The sequence below is a fragment of the Vespula vulgaris genome, chromosome 22, assembly GCF_905475345.1.
Source record: "Vespula vulgaris chromosome 22, iyVesVulg1.1, whole genome shotgun sequence".
Classification (NCBI taxonomy): domain Eukaryota; kingdom Metazoa; phylum Arthropoda; class Insecta; order Hymenoptera; family Vespidae; genus Vespula; species Vespula vulgaris.
In genome coordinates this window covers 3,103,869-3,125,000 of record NC_066607.1, presented here as the reverse complement: position 1 = coordinate 3,125,000, position 21,132 = coordinate 3,103,869, and the positions used below count along the sequence as shown (strand labels likewise).

At 34.7% G+C, this 21,132-nt stretch overlaps 1 protein-coding gene across 2 annotated transcripts in view; it reads left to right on the top strand.

The window, feature by feature from the left end:
* LOC127071645 (furin-like protease 2) overlaps nucleotides 1-21,132 on the top strand; it is a 318,998-nt gene that overhangs the window by 280,304 nt on the left and 17,562 nt on the right. For both annotated transcript variants that reach the window (XM_051011160.1, XM_051011161.1), the window contains exons 3-4: nucleotides 15,520-15,624; nucleotides 20,366-20,572. In XM_051011160.1, the coding sequence (XP_050867117.1) occupies nucleotides 15,520-15,624; nucleotides 20,366-20,572 (312 nt within the window). The remainder of the gene's footprint in view (nucleotides 1-15,519; nucleotides 15,625-20,365; nucleotides 20,573-21,132) is intronic.

The following is a 21,132-nucleotide window of genomic DNA, read 5'->3' as shown; positions in this document are numbered from 1 at the left end:
GGGGGGGAAGAGGGAGGGAGGGAGAGGAAGAGAGAAAAAGAAAATCGTAATTCAGTGTACTTCGGATATATCTTACTGTATAACGAGCGCGTGAAGCGAGATTGTAGATTGAGATATACAAGACAGAGATACATAGACACATAGATACATAAATACACAGATAGATAGATACATACATACGTAAGAGAAGCAACGTGCGTAGTTAAAGAGAAGAAATTTTACGTGTCAACTAACAGTATTAATGTTGTTTGCGTCCTTCCAACGAAATAGTTGTTTATAGCACAGATATATTACTTAGAGTTAATAGGAAAAGTTATTAACCCTCTATAATCCATTACAAGTTCGTGTTTATTATACCGTATTATTATACTTCGTATTTCCAAATTTTCTCCGATTCTAATCTCTAAGAGAAAATCTTTATCATTTCGACAATGAAATATTTTCATTTGGAACAATAATACTTTCACATAAAAAATTTCCTTTAACGCTTTCCACGATCGTTCTACGTTTGCCAACGTGCGTGGATTTCCATATTTATTTTAATATTTATATACAAGAGATTTATTATTTTTAAATAACGATAATTGGAACAATGAAAAGTAAGAGTATTGTTATCGCGTTATCGAACACGCTTTAACTCTTATAAATTATAATGTAAAATAAAATTCGAAGCTTTAGAACGAAGGTTCGGTTGGATTCACTCGGCGCATTTCGTTCGTCTTTTTCGCGAAATTATTTCGACAATGATTTCCCTTTCTCTTTCTCTCTTTTTCTCTCTTTCTGTCTAACTTATTATTAAATACTTTTCAGAATTGACTGCATATAATTAACGTACCTTTTCCACTAACTCCCTCTTTCTCTCTTTCTCTCTCGTTCTCTAGAGAATTCTGACGTTATTTCCGCAAAATTATGCTCGAAACTTCTTCTTCCTCGTTGATACTCTACCAGCTCGTGAAGCACTCGTCTCTCGCTCGAGCTCGTTTAGAATTTCATTTGCTTTTAGGAAAATCGTAAAGAGAGAACGCGAGTTCATTCCTATTGGATCGGAGTGGAGGGGGAGAGAAAGGGGGAGGGGTGAAAACAACAATAAAAAATTCGTCGAATAGACTACCTAATTGGAAAGTAAGTACCTACTGACCCGTACTTGGGTATTCTTAAAAAAAAAAAAGAAAAAGAAAAAAGAAAAGAAGAAAGAAAAAATAAAGCAATTTATTTATTTACCAATTTCGCAAACATTAAAAGAACAACAAAAACAACGACAACAGTAATAATAATAATAATAATAATAATAATAATAATGCTAATCATCATTCAAAAGATCTGAAAACTAACCAAGAAAAAAACGAGCGTCTTAACGTCCATTGTTGTGAAAGTAAATAAAAAAGAACTTGACTATGCGAACGTCAGCGAGTATTTTCGACGATATCCGAAGGATGTCGTCTAATAAAAAGTAAAAAAAAAAGAAAGAAAGAAAGAAAAAAAAAGAAGAAGCTATCGAAGGGAGAATCGTCGTTCATTCAAATTTTCCAAGCCGCCATACAGACAAGGTAGAAAGAAACAGGAAAATAAAGGAGGTGGAGTAAGAAGAAGAAGAAAAAGAAAAAGAAGTAAAGTAAGAAGAAGACAAGGAGGATGAGAAGGAGGAGATTGAACGGAAAGAAAGAAAAAAGCTATCCGCGATTTCTCGTCTCGTCGGCAATTTCCTCAACATCTGCCATCGTACGTTTCTCTTTCTCTCTCCGTCTCTCTTCTCTGTCGTACAACTACTCTCGTTATCCGACATTTTTTTATTCATTCCTGTGCCACCAAGGAAATCGGTGTTCTTACGTTGGCAAGCAGGCAGGCAGGCAGGCAGGCAGGCAGGCAGTCAAGCAGGCAGACATCCCCGGTTGAATCAACGAATTCCATCGTGAAATTTACGTTTTGCTAAGTCAGAAAGGAACGAACGAAGAAACGTACGAAGGACAAAAGGAGAGAGATAGAGATAGAGATAGATATAGATATAGATAGATAGATAGATAGATAGATAGATAAAGAAAGAAAGAAAGAAATAAAGGATGAAAGAAAGAAGGGAGAGAGAGAGAAGTAGAAAAATCCTACGGAGGATTCTTTTTCCTTCCTCTGTTCTCTGTGCTAGAAGGAGAACGTTTTTCCGGTCATTAGGTTCTCCGTTTGCCGGCGTTAGCAGAGCTCGCTCACGTCTGGTTCTAGCGATATAAAAGAAGAAGAACACCGGAGGACGATCCGCGAGATCGTTTGGACATTAAAGAACGCTATATATGCCAAGTTAAAACGGTAAAAGATACCTAACGCGTACTAAAACTACCCTTTTGCACTTTTGTCCCTTCGTAGATACATAAGTAAGTATATAAGTAAGTACTTATTTACTTACTTACTTATTTTCTTATTTACTTACTTACTTATTTACTTACTTACTTTTTCGTTCGTTTCTAACACGTCGTTACATACTTTTACATTTTCCTTTACTTTTTTCTTCGAATCCTTTTCATTTGCGTACACCGGCAAACCAATCCTGCGACTCTTCTTTTACGATTATATTACAATAACGCAAAAACAATTGCTTGCATCGTTTGTTGTTGGAGATAAATATATAATATCGCGATAATATATCCACAGATGACAATTGCAATGTTAAATTTATAAAAAATAAAATAAAATAAAATAAAATAAAATAAAATAAAATTCATTTTGCGATTTATAGAAATTACTCTCGTTCGGTTTTATTCGCGTTAATTCGCGAATCGAGTTAGTACGAGCTTGTATCGAAGTAATAAGACAAAACTGCGATCTCATGGAAAAATAATGTTCTCTCTTTAAAAGTCTCTTGTTCGAGATCTTTCATTTAAAGTACCGTTTCGTAGAGCAACGTATTTACCGAAAGAAGAGGGTCCGTTTGAAGTATACTTCAAGTGGTAGGACGAATACCCTTGGTACTCGGTACAAGCGGGCGTTCCAAAGGACGAGAAGGGTACTTCGGTTTTGTTTGCTTACGTTGCTACTTCGTGGTTAGCCACTTGGTTGCCGACAAAAAAATTTCTTCGCTCAAAAAGATCAGAAGAATTATCTCATTCTTCTGAAGATAATATATCCATCATATCCTGGATTATTCTTCGAGCTCATTACAAAATTTCGTTAGATCCTAATTGAGTTATTCGGGAAAAAAAAGAAAAAAAAATTCTAACATTCTGATGGCGAACGAATTATGATCGACTTCTTTTCTCTCTCGCCGATCAAAGTTATTATCAAATATTAAATCGATTTAATAATCGAAAAGGAAAAAAACTGTACCATTATAGAAAATAAAATCGAGTTGAGGTCGACCGGTGAGATGAAAGAGAGAAATAGTGGACCGATAAACGCGTAACATGCGTGAAAAAAAAAGGAAAAAAAATAAGAGAGAGAGAGAGAGAGAGGAGAGAACAAAAAAAAAACAGAAAACAAAAGAGAAGAAAAAGTTAAAATAAACGAGAACGATCGGTCGATCGGTCGGTCAGTGGTTGGGGACGATTGTTTCGCGCGCTGACGTCACGCTCTGTGCGACATCGCGAGGAGGAGGTATATTCGTTTTCGATTCTACATACTACCGGCTTTTACTTGCGCTATACTTCGAAACCATCGCGAGTATTGTCGGATAACAACTAACACCGAACTTCGGTTTTGTTATTATTGTTGCTCTTCTACGCAACGTTATTCTCGCGATTCTATTCGCGAATCGCTGAATCGAATCGCATCGAATAGATCCAAAACCGGGAATAAGAAACAAAAGAATCACTTGTACGTATGTATGTACATTGGCAAAAAATTCTTTCCAATTTTTTCTTTTTTTTTTTTTTTGTTGTGTTCGATTCATTCCTGCTTCCATCGAATTTATCGCGAATAAATAAGACAAATGAGAATTCTTGATCGTCGAAAGGGATTATCTTCATAAAAAGAGTTAACTCGATGACCGAACGTGTTATACCAAAGAGAACGATATCGATTATACGTGATTGGAATAATAGTAAGAGTAAAAATCTTATGCTTTCGTAGATTCTCCCCAATGGCCGATAACGATACGTGTAGAACGAACGAAATCTTTGAAAGATTAATTTCGAAAGACGACGCATTTCCTTTCTTATCGATAAAATTATGAATGTACATATTATCAAACAAAGAATTTAATACAATACCATTAATAATTTGATCACTCGTTCAAATCACTATTCGATTAAATCAATCGATCTTTACGTCAATTAAAACATACATACTTTTCATACTTATCGATTTTCAATGAACGATACACTACTTTATATTTATCTCGTTACGTAAATATAAGATTATCCTTTTCAAAGTCTCAGTTAAAACTAATACACAAGTTGTATAGATACCTATTATTAACGTTCGATTTACATAGTAAATTACACGTAATTACGAAATAACAGTAAGAGGTGTCGCGATGATAGTTTTACTCAAAGGGTTCGCAAACTTTATAGTAGGTGTATATGTATGTATATCTCGGTGATAGAGAATAGAGGAAATATATACGTCGAATAAAGATAGATAAAGACAGAGAGAAAGGGAAAGAGAAAGAGAAAGAGAGTAACACATACTACGATTTATAGCAACGTTCCATCGAGATCTATTCGCTTTCACCGAGACAGCCTCGTTCTCTACGTCACACCGTGTTTCCTCCTTCAAGATCGATAGGGAAAAAAAGACTTCCGTAAATTACGATTCTGACGTTCCAACGTGGAAGAAAAAGAAAGAAGAGAGGGGGGAAAGGGAGAAAGGGATGGGTGGGAGAGATAGAGAGGGGGAAAGAAGAGAAAGACGAAGAATAACGATCATTCTCTTTTCCCTCAGAAGAATTTTTCCTGGCGGTCACGTTTTCCGCAAGAACACGAAAAATAACGAATTAGATATATATGTACGAATTACATATATATATATATATATATATACATATATATATTATGTGTGTGTGTACACATAGTACACAAACGAAGTCGATAGAGTTTTGTCGAATGTCCTACACGTTCCATTCGAGCACGATCGCAAGTAAATGGCGAGAATCGCATGGTACTCGTGATAATTCCAAAGTGAATTCTCTCTCTCTCTTTCTTTTTTCTTTCTCTTTTTCTTTTTATCTCTATCACTCTATCGGCCGTAGCAATTCGGCGTTATTGCATTACCGAGAGAAACGACGACGCTCTCTTCCGTGGTTTACAATAAGAGAGTGTTAAAAATCCAGGAAGCGACGAGAGTTAAGAAAGAGAGAGAGAGAAAGGAAAAGGGAGAGAGAAAGAGAGAAAGAAATAAAGAAAGAAGGGGATGCTTTCACACCTTCGTAGAAAAATTCGACACGAAAAATCCTTTATCGTTAGATATAGGTAGTACCTACTACCACCATTGTATGTTTCTAAGCTGCTGTTCTACCAGACGCATTATTATTACAAGCGTTTGAAATTCCATCCTGGTACCTTCTAGGACCCTCTTGTCCTCCTCCTTCTTGATAAAACAATCAACATCCTCGTAAAAAGGAGGACTTCGATAAAGTTACTCTCTCTCTCTCTCTCTCTTTCTTTTTTTTCTCTCTCTTTCTCTTTCTCTCTCACCCCGGAAAATTCCAAGGGAATCCACGATATCGCGAGTGAAAGTCGAAAAAGAACGAAATCCGGAATACGTGGTCAGCATTATGCGAAGGATTCAAAGAATGGAAGAGTTCGACGTCCATGTATATCTCTCGCTATGCCTAGCAAATTTTTTGAAATGTAAAAATACGAATCTAAAAGAGAATGAGAGATAGAGAGAGAAATAAAATTGATATTCCTCATAACGAGAATTACGTAAATATAATTAATATAAACGAATTTACGACGTTAATTCGAAATTCGATCGAAATTGTATATCGATTATAATTAATAATATAATTGACAGATTCGAAACTTTTAAAACCAACACATTTTTCTTTTTTTTTTTATCTTGACAAATGCGATTTGAAATATTAATCGAGGAATATTTCAATAGGATTGTAATTTATCGATATAAGTAGACCATCTTTTCTTACTTTGGAGTAAAACTTTAAAACGATATTATTTATTTCTAATTTTATCTCTTTCTCTCGGCGTTTTGCACGGAACGTGTTACGTTACGCGTTTCAAGTCGAAATACGAAATCGAATAAATTTTAATTCTTACTTCGTATATTTTTCTTTTCTTCACTCTCTCCTTAACTTTCCTCTTTCACTCTACCCATGTACGTTTCGTTGGTTTTGTTGCTTTTTTACTTGTGAATCCTCCTGCTGGCAAGCAACGAACGTTAGAAATTTTTCATCCTAAACGCTATGCTCGGACGAACATTGATAAAATCTTCGGGAGAGTCTTCCCAAGTCAAGTCAGCTCTCTTTCCTTGATAACGTCACGAACGAACAAACGTTTTACACGTAGAATATATATATACATACATACATACGTATATGTAACTACACAACGCGAGAAAGGGGGATCGCTTTTACGCGCGTGTGTGTACGTGAAAGTGAAAAATAGAAAGAGAGAAAAAAAAAGAAACAGAAAAAAGAGAAAGAGAAAGAGAAAACTCACGGTGAAAAACAACCTTCCCATACCAAATTTATTGAGACGAATGATTCCTTAGGAAGAAAATAGCGAACGATATGGGCTAGGCTATCGCGAGAGGAAAACTAGATATATGTATGTATATACATATCCATATAAATTTCTCGGAGGAGAAATTTTCTACGAATCGAAATAGTATAATATAAACATAGTACGTAGATACTACACAAGATCTAACGCGCGATACAACAACAAAGTTCTTTTATCTTGCGATCGTCTTCCGAAGGACGCGAGGAGTGAGTCATCGTCGTATATAAACATTTGTAAAATTCGGACAAAGGTGACAACAAATGAGAGATAATAAAAAATAAGAAACATTCGTTTCGTTTCGTTTCTTTGTCCTACGTTTTCGTTTTGTATTGTTTTCTTCGAATTCGGAGAAATACGAATGCGAATAGCCGATGACCTTTTGTGAAGCTCGCGAAGCGTTGTTATCTTTAAGACATTCGCCGGTACTTTGATTTAGCGGTTTTATCCCCGCTTATCCTCACCTTCTACCATTGGTACCTATCTCTCCCCACCCTACCACGACTATTACCACTACTACCATCGCTACTACCACTACCAATATCGTTCTCCAGTCAAGCCAACAGTTTCGAAGCCTATTCAGGTAGGTTATCTCATCCGGTAGTCGCACCACGGCTCTGTGCTTCGAATGGTTTTCCATGTAACCAGAGGAAAAGAGACAGGGAGAGAGAGAGAGAGAGAAAGGGAGTGAGAATGAGAGGTGAGGAGAATAGCGGAGAACAGTGGAGAGGAGCGAAGAGGAGCAGAGAGGAGAGCGAAGAGGAGGAGGAAAGTCCGTGTACATGCATCGTACATCCTCGCCGTCGCCATACTCGTGAACCTCGTTGTGTGTTCCATCGAGCTACGATAAATCGCCGTACGTACGTACACGCCCTCTCGTCTCTCTATTCCCTCTATTTCTCTCTTTCTCTTTCTCTTTCTCTCTCTTTCTTTTTCTCTATCTATCTCTCTCCTTCTCTCTCATGTATCTACATATATAGCAACTATCCTCTTTAGTCCTTTTGTTCTAGAATCTAACAATTTCCTCGTAAGAAAAAAAGTTATTTTTTCCGTCTTCTGACTCGCGAAGTAAGCTAAAAAGACTATGTGAATATATTAATCACGAGTTCGATCCTTAGGCATTACTCTATCGCAGCAAGAAAAGATTGTATCGTCGTATAGAGATATTTATATGTATCTGTCTGCGTTACGTTTATCAGAAATACATTTTCAGGATTATAAAAACGTAGAGAATTCGTATTTCAATCCGTGTCTTCGTAATCAAAACTGCGTGACGAAATTAGTTTCTATTTTGTGATTGCGATGATATCTATCGTTATTACTCTCCCATACCCCGAATTATTAGCTATGGGAATACTATGATTATTTGGGGAATTTTCTTTCTATAATAATTTTGATATGGTATTGTCGTGTACGTATGTTCGTACGTACGTGTGTATGTATATATGTATGTATGTATGTATGTATGTATGTATGTATGTATATATGTATGAGAAAATTCATGATTTATATGTATAAGTAATCAAGTAGAATTTTTGGATGTCATGCAAATGAATGCATACATGCGTTTAATGATTTATCGATTCATTATATATTTTGATTTTAATATCTTTTTTTTTCTTTTTTCCTCTTCTTTTCTCATTTTTTTTTTTTTTGAAAAATTGTTATTTACTAATATCTATGCATTCAGCAACTATATATTATACATACAAGTGAACGAGAAAGTTTTACAAATTTATATGCACTATTTCCGTCAAACATTTTCTTTTTTTTTCTTCCAAAACATTATTTTAACGTGTAACGTTAGATCAAAGTAGGGATTATTAATCGTAATACGTATTTATATCATCGAACGTTAAAATCCTTTTTCGAGTCTGACGTTCCTTCGTTTCCTTTAAATAGGAAAGTTTATAAATAATATAAAATAGCTATTGAATCCATCAAGGTTTTGATAGCTACCCAGCGTCCTTCATAATTAATTTGATTTAAACTTGTCGATATGCACGCTTCTACTACGTAGTTTAATTAACACAGAGAAATGCGTTTTAATTAAAACAGAAGAGGAATAAACGTGAAAGTTAATATTTGCGAGCTCTCTTTCTCTCTTTCTTTCTTTCTTTCTTTCTTTCTTCCATCCTTCTACCTTTCCTATTTTTTGTTTTTATATTTCTTAAAAAATTTTTTTCAATATTTAATTTTACATAATCGATAGTTGCAATAATGTACATCCATATATGTAACTAGATAACTAGCTGTATGTAAGACACACACACACACACATATATATATAACACATACCTTACTTCGTAAGATTAGTAACGATTTGCCACTTTGAATTCTCACTCAAAGTCAAAACTGTTCGCGGGAGCCATTTGGGTAAACGGACAGGGAGTAGTTTCGGCAAATTTTCCGCTGACAATAGCGTTGCCAGTGAAGCGACCACCACCGCTAACCACCTACATTTAGATACGAGCCCCCTAAGGCGCCTTTGTCTCGTACCACTCACAATCAGTTAACCCTAAGTCAATTTCCTAATTGAATGCCACGAGCTCGAAATATATCTCCCGTCGAAGATCGAAAATCGAAGATAGCTTTTCGTTTCTTGAATCAAAAAAAAAAAAAAAGAAAAAGAAAGAAAAAAGTAAGGAGGTAAAGAAAAAATAAAATAACGTTCAAAAAAACAAAAAATAAAAAAGAAAACTAAAAAAACTTTTCTCTTTATTTTTTGTTCTTCTCTCTCTCTCTCTATTTTTCTATTATCTATTCGTAGAAAAAGTTAAAGAATGAATTTGAATAGAGACTAGGTGAAGGAGCTTAAGTCATACAATGGGTTGCCATGGGTGATGCATGAATGTATTATGAGGGCTAATGGCACCGACCGGCCCTGCCGTTGCGATGAACGCGAGATTTTATCGTCCTATCGTTTCTCTCTCCAACACATCGACACGTTTTTTATTTATCTCTTTCTCTCTCTCTCTCTCTCTCTCTCTCTCTCTTTCCATCCATCATCTATCTTTTCGTAGTCGAATCTTTTGTTTCTCGTTGCTTCGAGAACGATCGAACCAGAACAGAATAGATCATCGGTCGACATTAAAAATCATGTTTTTTGTGAATTAATAAAAGTGCTTTCGTTATCAGTGAATTCGTAAAAGAGCGAATACGTGTACACAACAAAGTCGTATATACATATATACATACATAATTCTAATTCGAATAATAGTCGAGATATGTGAAGTATATTGGAAAGCTTTTTTTAACATAAATTAGTTTTTTTTTTTTTTTAAATACAATTTTTTCTTTTCTTTTATTCTTTCAAAATATTATCATACGTATGTTCTCAGTATAATCTTCCTCTTTTCTCCTTTCTTTTTTTTTCATTTTTTTTCTTCTTTCACTACGTCGTTGTAAAAATCATTTTGCGATAAAAAAAGTAGATAAGTAAGTAAGTACTTACTTACGTTGCAATTATTTTAGATACTCATTGATGATAACAATACTAATTAAGAAGGAATATTCTAAGAAGTATCGATTTCCTTCTATCTCCTACAATTGTGTTTCATGCCAATTCCATGGAACGTCGACCGACCAAAAATCCTCTTTTCGTGGAAATCGGTACTAAGTATACTATCTAAGATCTTGCCTCGTTGTTCTTCTCACAAGAAATACGGATCGACCAGTCGTACTTCGAAAAGTAAACCTTTCTTCGATACACGTAGAAGTAGTAGCCTCTCTCTCTCTCTCTCTTTCTTCCTTTTTTTACCATAAGATTCCATTGGTAGAACGAGATGGGAGATCTTCGTATTGTTGTTGCTTTATCTTTCAACCCCCATTAATGCTCTCTCTTTCTCTCACTCTCTCTTTTGTTGTTTTCTTTATTCTCTTTTTACAGCATTATTCCATTCGAAAAGATCGTAACGCTCTTCGAAGTTAACCCCCATCGTAGCCTGTATACTATATGTGTTAGATATTATTTTATTATATATTTCGTATAATTTCTTTTCATAGATTGCTCAATGACAAAAGTTATACGTCACTTATGATCGTGTACAATGGGAAATAAGGTTTGAAGACCGATTATTACACTAGATCTCCGATCTTCTTTCTTATCTCTCGATAATATATGTACGATCGATGAATTCAAGGTAAATTGATTTAGCGAGAAAATTATATAGAACTTTTATATTATGTGTGCTACGTCGTCGTCGTCGTCGTCGTCGTCGTCGTCGTCGTCGTCCTCGTCCTCCATGTCATCATCGTCGTTCTGGGATAAGCGTTTAACTAACCGTGAAACGATATTATTCGATCGATATATCTAGTAATAGATATAAATGAGAATTAAAATTCAAAATGTCTTTCGAACGTTCATTTTATACTCGTTTAAACGAGTTCCTTTTATTTCTTCCTTTTCTTTTCTCTCCTTCTTTTTTCCTTTTTTTTCCTTTTTTTTTTTCTTTCTTTCTCTCCAGCTAAGATGTGTTCCCACCATAATAAATCGAAATCGAATGGTACTTACGTCGAGAACATTTATTTCCCTTCGTCGATTTAGTATTCCCGTTAATTCGCGCGGACACGTTCCTTTTCGCGATCGAAATGAAATAATAAAAAGAAAGTAAAAAGGAAAAGATCTATCCGTCGGGACAAATCGACTCGACATGAGAACATTAAAGCTTATTTAAAATGTATGATTTTTTAAGATCATAATCTCTCAAGAAGGAATCCGATTGAAAGTCCACTTCGAGGATTGCGAAATGGCCTTTCGTAAAAAGTTTCACGATATCCATTAATAAAGCTAATTGAGTGATCCCTGTAATTTCAAAGTAAGGTATCATCCATCGGTTAATCTTATAACGTTCGTAATATTCCCACAAAGCTAAGATCGCGTGACTCGAGCTTATTTCGTCGAGAGAATCACAAATTACGTGCCCGAAGGAAATTCATCGACCATCTCTCTCTCTCTCTCTCTCTCTCTCTCTCTCTCTCTCTCTTGTTCTGGCTTTCTCTCTCGCTCGCTCTTGAAGCTTTGAGATATGATTCTATGAAGAGCATCCCTTATGTTTTTTAAGAAAATGTTCTTAATCGAGGGAAAGTGGTGCGTGTTAGATGTAAAAAAAAAGAAAGAAAAGAGAGAGAGAGAGAAGACTGACAGACGCATGTCTTTCTCTTTTTCTCTTAGTACACTTGGAAAAAAATGTAAAAGGAAAAAAAGAGAGAGACAAGAGAGAGAGAAAGAGAGAAATTCCTTTCTTAGATGGCTCCTTTCGCTTTTTAAATCTCTTATTACTTCGCTGCCTACATTACGCGAGAACGTCCAAGAACTTTCTCAACTTTCACAGGATTCGCATGCATCCCCCGTACTAACGACGAATTATTCAAGAATTCTCGAAAGAGAATCTCTCGGAAGATAAAGGGAAGAGAAAGAAGGAGATTCGTCTCTGCGCCGTTAATCCTATCGGGTTCTCTTCGTATCGATCGATGAACGAAGAAAAGTAGAGAAAGAAAGTAGAAAGGAGAGAGAAGAAAATATTTTATTTACATTTTTAACGCTATATTTAGTATAATATTTAATTCTTATCATCGTCGATATATTGGTTATTAATATTATTATTATTATTGTTGTTGTTGTTATCATTTTTATTATTGACTTTGACCAAATTAGTACTATTATTCAATTTTAAAAGCACATATATATCTAAATAAATAATAGATTGTATTCTTTGTTGCATCGAAAGTGTTTAATACTTTATAGGCAAAGAAAGAGAGAATGTATATAAATAAAAATAAATTGTATATCTTTGTATCGTTTTATCGAAAAAAAAGTTTATTACTATTTTATTCTCTCTAAATAAATAACATTATGGATTATTTTTTATTGAAAACTTTTAACATTTCATATTTAATAAATGACATTAAAGAAAGTATTTTGTTTAATATTTAATATAAAAATAAACAACGCTAGTATTTCTATTATAAAATATATTAAAAATTCCTACAATATTTATTACGACCAACTCCAGATATATATATATATATATATATATATATATATATATATATATATCTGTGTGTAATGTTTTTCTACAAAATTTTTCTCTCTTTAGATATTTTTTAATCAATTTTTTTTCTGAAAAAAACTCGAACAAAAGAAAAAATTCCCTAGATATTTAAATTGAAACGACGGACCAATTAACGAAATTCAAACCTTGTTGTTTTTTAATCGATTTATTATCATGAGAAAAAAAATAAATAAAATAAAAATCGAGAAGAAATAATATCATGTTGTACATTTAATAATAGTCGAATAGTCGTACTTGTATGTACGTATATATATATATATATATTTAACGATTCGTTTCATTTCGATGAGAGAATCAGTTATAGACGTGTATAAGATGCATCCATTTACGAGACATAAGTTGGGGAAAGGGAAGAGGATACTTATTCCAAGATCCATAAGGTTACAAAAAGGGAACCAACAGTGAAATTCTTTTCACGTTCTTGATCCGCGACAGGATTCGTAATTTTGGTAAGAAGACGGCTGAAGCACGTTCACAGAGCTTCTATCTCTACATCTATTCTCTGTTTTACTCTCTCTCTCTCTCTCTCTCTCTCTCCCTCTCTGTCTCTCTGTCTCTGTCTCTCTCATACTCTTTCTGTTTCTCTCTATCTCCTTCTTACTCACTCGTTTTTCTTTTTCTCTATTTCATCCTATTCTACTTATTCTCCTACGTAACTTAACGAAACGTGCGCGAAATAAAACGAGGCTATTGCGCATAATGCGAGAGATAGGCCACGAAAATACGTGAGAATTGAAAAGTTCATGCGATGGCTTACTTTTCTTAGGACCGCTGAAGTCAATGTAGTAGGAATACTAGTAGTAGTAGTAGTATAAAAAGCTTTTATCGTTGGTTCAGATATATACATATATACATGTACATAAAATATATCTTACAGTTCCTAAAACGCTTGTATACGTATCTAGAACATAAATACGTATACGTATATGTGTCTCGAACTGACTATCGAACTCGATCTAGTTCGTTATATGAATGATTTAAAAAAAAATAAAGTAAAAAGAATAGAAAAATAAAAAAAGTATAATTCCAAACGCAAATGTGTGTGTGTGTGTGTGTATGTATGTATATATGTATGTATGTATGTATATCTACATTCAATCGTGTGTTAATTAGTATGCTCGTCGCGATGATCAAGGTACGCAAATGCGACCTATCTGTAATATAAAATAAAAAAGGAGAAGAATAAAAAATATAATGACGCGGGAACATATAAAGGACGAGAACGGTATTACTGCGTGATTCGACGTTGAGGAAAAATTATTAAGCTCCCTGCCATTGGCCGTCGAACGATATCGAATAACGACGAGTGCATATTGCAGTGGTTAAAAAAAGAAAGAGAGAGAGAGAGAGAGAGAAGGAGAGAGAGTTTTCGGTTGAAGTCAAAGGGAAAATGGAAAACCGACGAAATCAATTTTACAGTCAGGTTCTTTTTTCTTTTTTTTTTGTTTTCTCCTTTTTTCTTTTTTTTTTTTTTATATCGCTCCGAACTCGTTCCGCATTCGAAAAAAATTTCATGGCTTTTTCCCTTAATCATCGCGTCTATCGTTAAAAGAGCTTGTTTTGAAAGAGCTTTTTTCTTTTTTTTTTTTTTTCAAATTACATAACATCGAAAAGAAAAAGTGGGAAATATTTCTACAGAGGGCCAGAACATTTTTTGTAGAAAGGAAATCGCAATAGAATGACTAAACCAATTTCTATCTTCATCTTTAGATAGAGAAAATGAGAAAAAGAGAGAGAGAACGTAAAAGAATCGATATTACAAGATTTCTTCCCTATCTCTCGGACGGATATTGTCCAAATTTTCTATCTAGATGTTTCTGAACTACTCCGAGGAAATTCCAATGTGTCGAGATAAAAAGATTTTGTCAGCAATCTCGTATGTGTTACTTTATGTTGTGTATACGAAGAGTGTGTTATTTAAAATGGAACACCGAAATATTCATCTCGCTTAGGAATATTTCGAATGGGGAATGACTACGAAAATGATTTGAGAAATTTGTTTTTTCTTTTTCCCTTTTTCTCTTCTTTTTTTTGTTTCGAAGATATTCGAGCGCTTGAATTTAAAATTATTTCTCCTATCACAAACGAAAAAAAAAGTTATGCGAATATATTTATGAGAAAATAATTTTTATTATCGCAATAAAAAAACTGTTGAATTCTTTTAATATCTCAATCAAACGTTTCGTACGAAAATACATTTACTATTTTTGAATATTCTCTATTCAAGGTCAGTGGAGATTCTCGTAGATCTTTTTGCATGTATCGATAAACTCAACAACGAGTAAACGTTCGGATATTTTCACTTTCAAATGACTAAACCTTATACCCCAATAGTAGTTTAAACTTTACCTAGGGATGTAAAATTCACGATGGAATACGAAAGTATGCGAACTTTTGACGTTTGAGTTATAACCATGCATCGCTAAGAAAACTATCGATTCGTATAACCTGTGATGTCGGTTAGAATATTTTCGAGATCTAGTTTTCAAGATCGCTCGATCTCTCTATCATATCGTGTTATCTTCTTTCATTCTCTTGCTTTAGCACTTTCATATTTATATATCTTTCATGGTGTTCTTTGAAAGGAATCAATGGATCGAATCGATTTATGTTTTTTTAATAAACTGTATTAAAAGATATTCATTATATTCCCCAAGATAATTTTCGAGGATGTTTCGTCGTAAATTTATTAAAAAAAAAAAAGAAAAAGACCGAATAAATCGCGTATAACAATCGTATGGATTAACAAAAAAAAATAAAAATCATTTATTTTTCAACTTTTACAGATTGGCTCATTGAAGAACTACTTCCTCTTCTCTCACAGACGATTGAACAAGAGATCACTGACAGAGAGCGAGCCACATCACAGAATACTGAGAGACGATTCACGGGTAAGTGTTCTATCCCATTTCCTTTGAACAATCTCTTCGAATCATTTAACGATAAGCCGCAGCTAGGAAGGATTATAATAAACCAAAAGAATCATATAGACGATCGCATTTAACAAAACTAAAATTGTGAAAAAGAAATGATCCCTTTCGTTTACTTTTAGTTTGATTGAAAATCGGTAATGATACGAACGTAATCTTTTTTCTTTTTTTTGTTTGTTTTTTATTTCCTCGAAGAAAAGAAGAAAGGCAGAGAGAGAGAGAGAGAGAGAGAGAGAGAGAGAGAGAGAGAGAGAATTGATAAAAAGAAGAAATAAAAAATATTGAAAAACAAAGAAAAAGGGAAGCTTAAGTCTGATATTTCTGAAGTAAAATCTCTTTCGCTTGTAGGTGGTCTTTAAATGTACTCTAGAAGAATACTCTCTCTTTCTCTCTCTTATTGCTCTCTTTCTTTCTCTTTCTCTTTCTCTTTCTCTTTCTCTTTCTCTTTCTCTTTCTCTAAGAAAGATAGAGAAAACGATAAAATACTATCGTGTTGAGAAAGACAATATTGTCTTTAGAACGCTCGACGGGACCACCTACCTTGCGTTTTCTTTACCAGGACAATAGAATCTTCGAGATGCGCTTTAAATCGAACGGGGGTACGTCTTCGGAGAAAAGAGAATCCGTGATATTTCGGATATTACTCTTCTCTAGATCTCGTTCTACTTTGGAATAACGTTTACCTATTGCCAGTAATTCGTGGACATCAAATTCGTGACCCCGATAAACGAATTCCCTTGTCGCTCGTTATTTAATCCTTGAGGAGTTATGGGATAATTTTATGCATACCACAGGAAGGAATGTTGAATTCTTTAAAAAAAAAAAAAGAAAGAAGAAAGAAAAAAACGCGAATCCTTCGAATTAGTCGAGCTCGAGATATCGATAGAAAATGTCTATCTAATTTAATCTGATTTTTTAAATTTCTTCTTCTTTTTTTTTCGTTAGAAAGGATGTTCTACGTGAAATACGTGGCTCTCTTTTTATCTATCTGTCCTCGAATTAATCGATGTATAAATACAAAACATCAGTCTAATTTAAATCTGTTTTTCAAAATTTCTACAGATGTATATCTTGTTAAAAAAAAAGAAAAAAAAAATGACTATTTCCAAATGAAAAATGTGTCTATCTGTTCGTCTATCTCTCTCCCTCTTATTTAAATCGTAAAGAAGAGACTACGGTCACAAGGTCCAATTTATTCGTGTCGAAAAGTTCGATTCTCGGAGATCGATACTTTCTCTCTCTCTCTCTCTCTCTCTCTTTCTTTTTCTGTCTCTCTTTTTCTCTCGTGTTATATCGTCTAACTCTTCTAGTGTTACGCGTTTGGGAGAGGAGCTCTCGTTTTCCTTCACAGCTCTTCGCGATTACTTATTCACGACACGAGCCGCGGATTTTCGATGTTTCTTCGACGCCGACAGGATTTGCCGATTCTCTTTTCCACGTTCTCAAGAAGGAGATCCTTCAACGACGAGGAGGAGGACGACGAGAACAACGATGAACGTCTTTCGACATTCTTCGATAATACATGCGATATATTTCCCGTGTCTTTTCGTTTTTTTCTTTTTCTTTCTTTCTTTCTTTCTGTTTATTTTTTTTTTTACTTTTATTTTTTATCTTCTTCTTTCATGTTTCACTCTTTCACCTGTTTACCCTTTTATTTGTTTCTTATTTTTCTTTTTTTTTCTTTCTCTCTCTCTCTCTCTCTCTCTCTCTCTCTCTCTCTCTCTCTCTCTCTCACATTCTTCGAACAAATTTATGGACGATATGTATCGCGAATATACAATATAATATATCTTCTATGTAGACTTAAGGATATAACGAGTTCATGTCACAGCAGTTTTCTCGAGTAATCGTCGAAGACATACCCGCAAGTTTATTTTACGAGCTTTATCCCCTCCCCTCCTACCCCTTTTCCCCAAAGCTTCCTCTCCTCCCCCATTTCCATCACCTTCCGTTCTCTTTTACGTTTTACGATCGACTCAACGTCTGCGCCAAACGATGCTGGTTTTCGTTATTTACGTTCGCACGATTATTTATTCAAAACGTATCAGTCGACGATATTGGTTGATTCGCGACGGAAAGGATAAGAAGAAAAAATGAAGAAGAAGATAGTCGTTCGAACGATCATTTTCTTCCATGGTTTTCAGAAACCAACTTATATATGAATGAATGAAATAAAAAAAGAAACGGAGAAAAAAACGAAAGATTTTTGAGAAAAAGAATGATCTTGGGAAAAGTTTTGATCGCGTAAATGTTTTTACAAAACGTGAACTAAATCGTACGTACCAATCGAAGATAATCTCAAGGACGATTTAATTAATGATTTCGACGGTAAGAAAAAGTGAAACGAAAAAAGAAAATCGTCGATATTTGTCATAATTAATTGATAATATGAAAAAAGAAATAAAAAAATAAACGTATTTCGTTCTCTGAAGTGATATTTTCATTCGATTAGTTGTTCGAATAACACAGGGATATGCTTACTCGGGCGTACGATATCTCGTGGCATCGAAAGACGAAGGAAATAGAGACAGATAGAGAAAGAGAGAGAGAGAAGAGAAATTCCTCCGTTCGATTGTGCATTCTCGAAGCATTTGAACGTTTCGTCCTTTCGGAAACGACCTTGTTGAGATAGACTCGAAATCGTTGAGCCGCGAACGATCAGTAGAGAGAGAGTCTACCTTAGCGTTCGTGATTCATAGGATGCATTTTCGTGAATGTCGTATCTTCATCCTCGTCCTCGTCCTCATCCTCATCCTCATCCTCGACCTCGTTCTCATCCTCGTCTTGTCCTCGTCCTCATCCTCGTCTTGTCCTCGTCCTCATTCTCGTCCTCGTCCTCATCCTCGTCGTCGTCGTCGTCGTCGTCGTCTTCGTAGTTGTCGGTCGTCATCGTCATTGTTATGTAGTAGTGGACACGAACATCAGAACTCGGAACTCGGCCGATCCGTACAATGCGTAACCCGCCTTGCATTCTGGATCGTTGCCAAAATGCAAAGATCGTGAATCTCGCGCCGGTGAAAGGGGAATTGCAAGATAGAGATAGAGAGAGAGAAATATAGATAGATAGATAGATAGATAAAGTTAGCATGCAAGAGAGAGAGAGAGAGAGATTAGAGAGAAATTAGAGAGAATAGAAGTGAATTTATTTTGTGTTATTAAATACAAATAAATGTAAAAGTTATACGTAATATTTAATATCTATAAAAATGTAAGATAAATTGATACATATATAACAAAATGAATAAATAGTATTATAAAGAAATATTATATATATCTGTGTAATAAAATAGGGAAAGAAAAAAGAAGAAAAGAAATATTGACACAAATCTCGGCCCTCTCTCTCCACAAGTTTTTTTTTTTTTTTTTCATTTTCTGACTTTTTCGGTAGTAGAGAGAGAGGGAGGGGAGAAGATACGCATGAACGAAAGTCGAAATAGACGATTTTCTCGTTCTACTCGGCCGTTCGGTACTCTCTCGAATTAAAGCTCTTCGTTCCGGGAACGTTTTTCGTTGATTGCTCGATTAACGACCCGCATGTTCGCCGATCCGCGTCCTAACGACCATCAAATCCTCTCTCTTTCATTCTCTTGTGTTCCATCTTTCTCTCTCTTCCCCTTCCCCCTTTCTCTCTATCCATATATATATATATATATATGTATATACATATATATATATATAGAGAGAGAGAGAGAAAGAGAGATGTTCACGAAAAGCGTGGATATTTCGCGGCAAATGAAAGTAAAACGACGTCGCTATTCGACATCAAGAGTTCAACTAATTTACACGCTCGTAACTGCACGCTCGCGTTTTATGCGACCAACTTTATACTATCGTAGGAAAGCGAAAGGAGAAAGAGAAAGAGAGGAAGAAAGAAAGAAAAAGATGGAAAATTTATCGAGCGTCGAATCGACGTTAATTGTACTACCGATGCGCTCATCTATTATTTCCGCGATATTTATTTTAAGAAATGTGCCGTGAAAATTCGTATGAAGCTTGTTCTCTCTTTCTTTCTCTCTCTCTCTGTCTCTCTTTCTCTTTCTCTCTCTGTCTATCGTTTTAACGTCGGCTAAATGAACGAATAACGTGCCAAAATGTGTGATAAGAGATAGAAGGATAACGTTAAACGTTGGTAGATATCATTTCGTTGAAAACGTTTCTTTCGAGTAAGAGAAGAAGAAGAAGAAGAAAAACGGAAAAACTAAAGCGATTAATTATATATACGATATTCTGTTCGATTTCTCGTAAAAGTGAAATTGTTTCTTCTAAAATCAGGAAAAGACGATCGCGATAAATTAAAATTTTTTATCGCTATATCTATAACATTTACGATTTTCTTGACGTTACGAAAGAGAGGAAAAATCTTTTTTTTAAGAACTCGTGGGACACGTTTAATATTAATACTTCCCTTCTTTTTTCTTTTTTTTTCTTTCTTTTTTTTTGTTCGAGAAAAACGAAAACGTCACGTGGAAACAATCCTTTTCGAATTGATGCAATGTAAATAAATAAACATAAAATCATTTTATAAATGTCTATCCTAAGAATCTTTGCATAACAAATAAAATTGATTAATTATGTGTATATAAAAAAAGAGGAAAAAAGAAAGAAAGAAAATTTGTACAAAGAAATCATAGAAAAACTATATCGTCGATGAGAAGTAAGAAAAAACAAGAAGTAAAGAAAAAAAAAATCTGTCGTTTTGCAGGTGCACTGGTTCCAGCAGCAACATGAAAAAAAACGTAAGAAGAGAGATTTCGAAGCAACGTCCTTTGCCACATTCGGCGATTATCCTCCGTTCTTCGAAGATTTCGGACCACGACCGAGACAAGCGTCGTTCCATCGGCAAAGAAATCGGGGTGTACCCTTTCAAAATTTATTCACCGATCCATTATTTAAGGAGCAGTGGTACCTGGTAAGTTTTATCTCTTTTATTTCTTTATGTAGACCTTTTTTTTTTTCTTTTTGGTCATGCACAGACCATCGCACATTTACCATCGCAAAAAAGGATTAATCGATAAGACGGGATTCGCATAATAAAATTTTATTCCCGACGAATGACGATATATATATATAAAAAAAAAAGAAAAAGACCTAGTATATCTCGCTGAGATTAAACGAAGAAGAAGGAAAAAAAGATGCAAAAAAAAATTGATACATGAATTTGATTAAACAAAATAGATTTGTTTTTTCTTTTTTTGATGATGTTCTTGACTGATGACGATGACGTTGCGATTGATGTACTTTCAAAAGTATATGTATATACATATAAATACGATTGTGCCTTGTTGTGTGCAGCTTTTCGATGGTAGGAAAAAAAGGGTGATACTCAACATCGAAAATCTTCCTCTAGCCGAATCTCACTCGACTCGAGAAACTAGTAGCGAGCAAGTGAGTGCGACGAATTACGTGACGGGAATGTATCGTTCAACGAACCGTGCGACATTCGATAAAGGTTCGGTGAGGCCTCGCAAA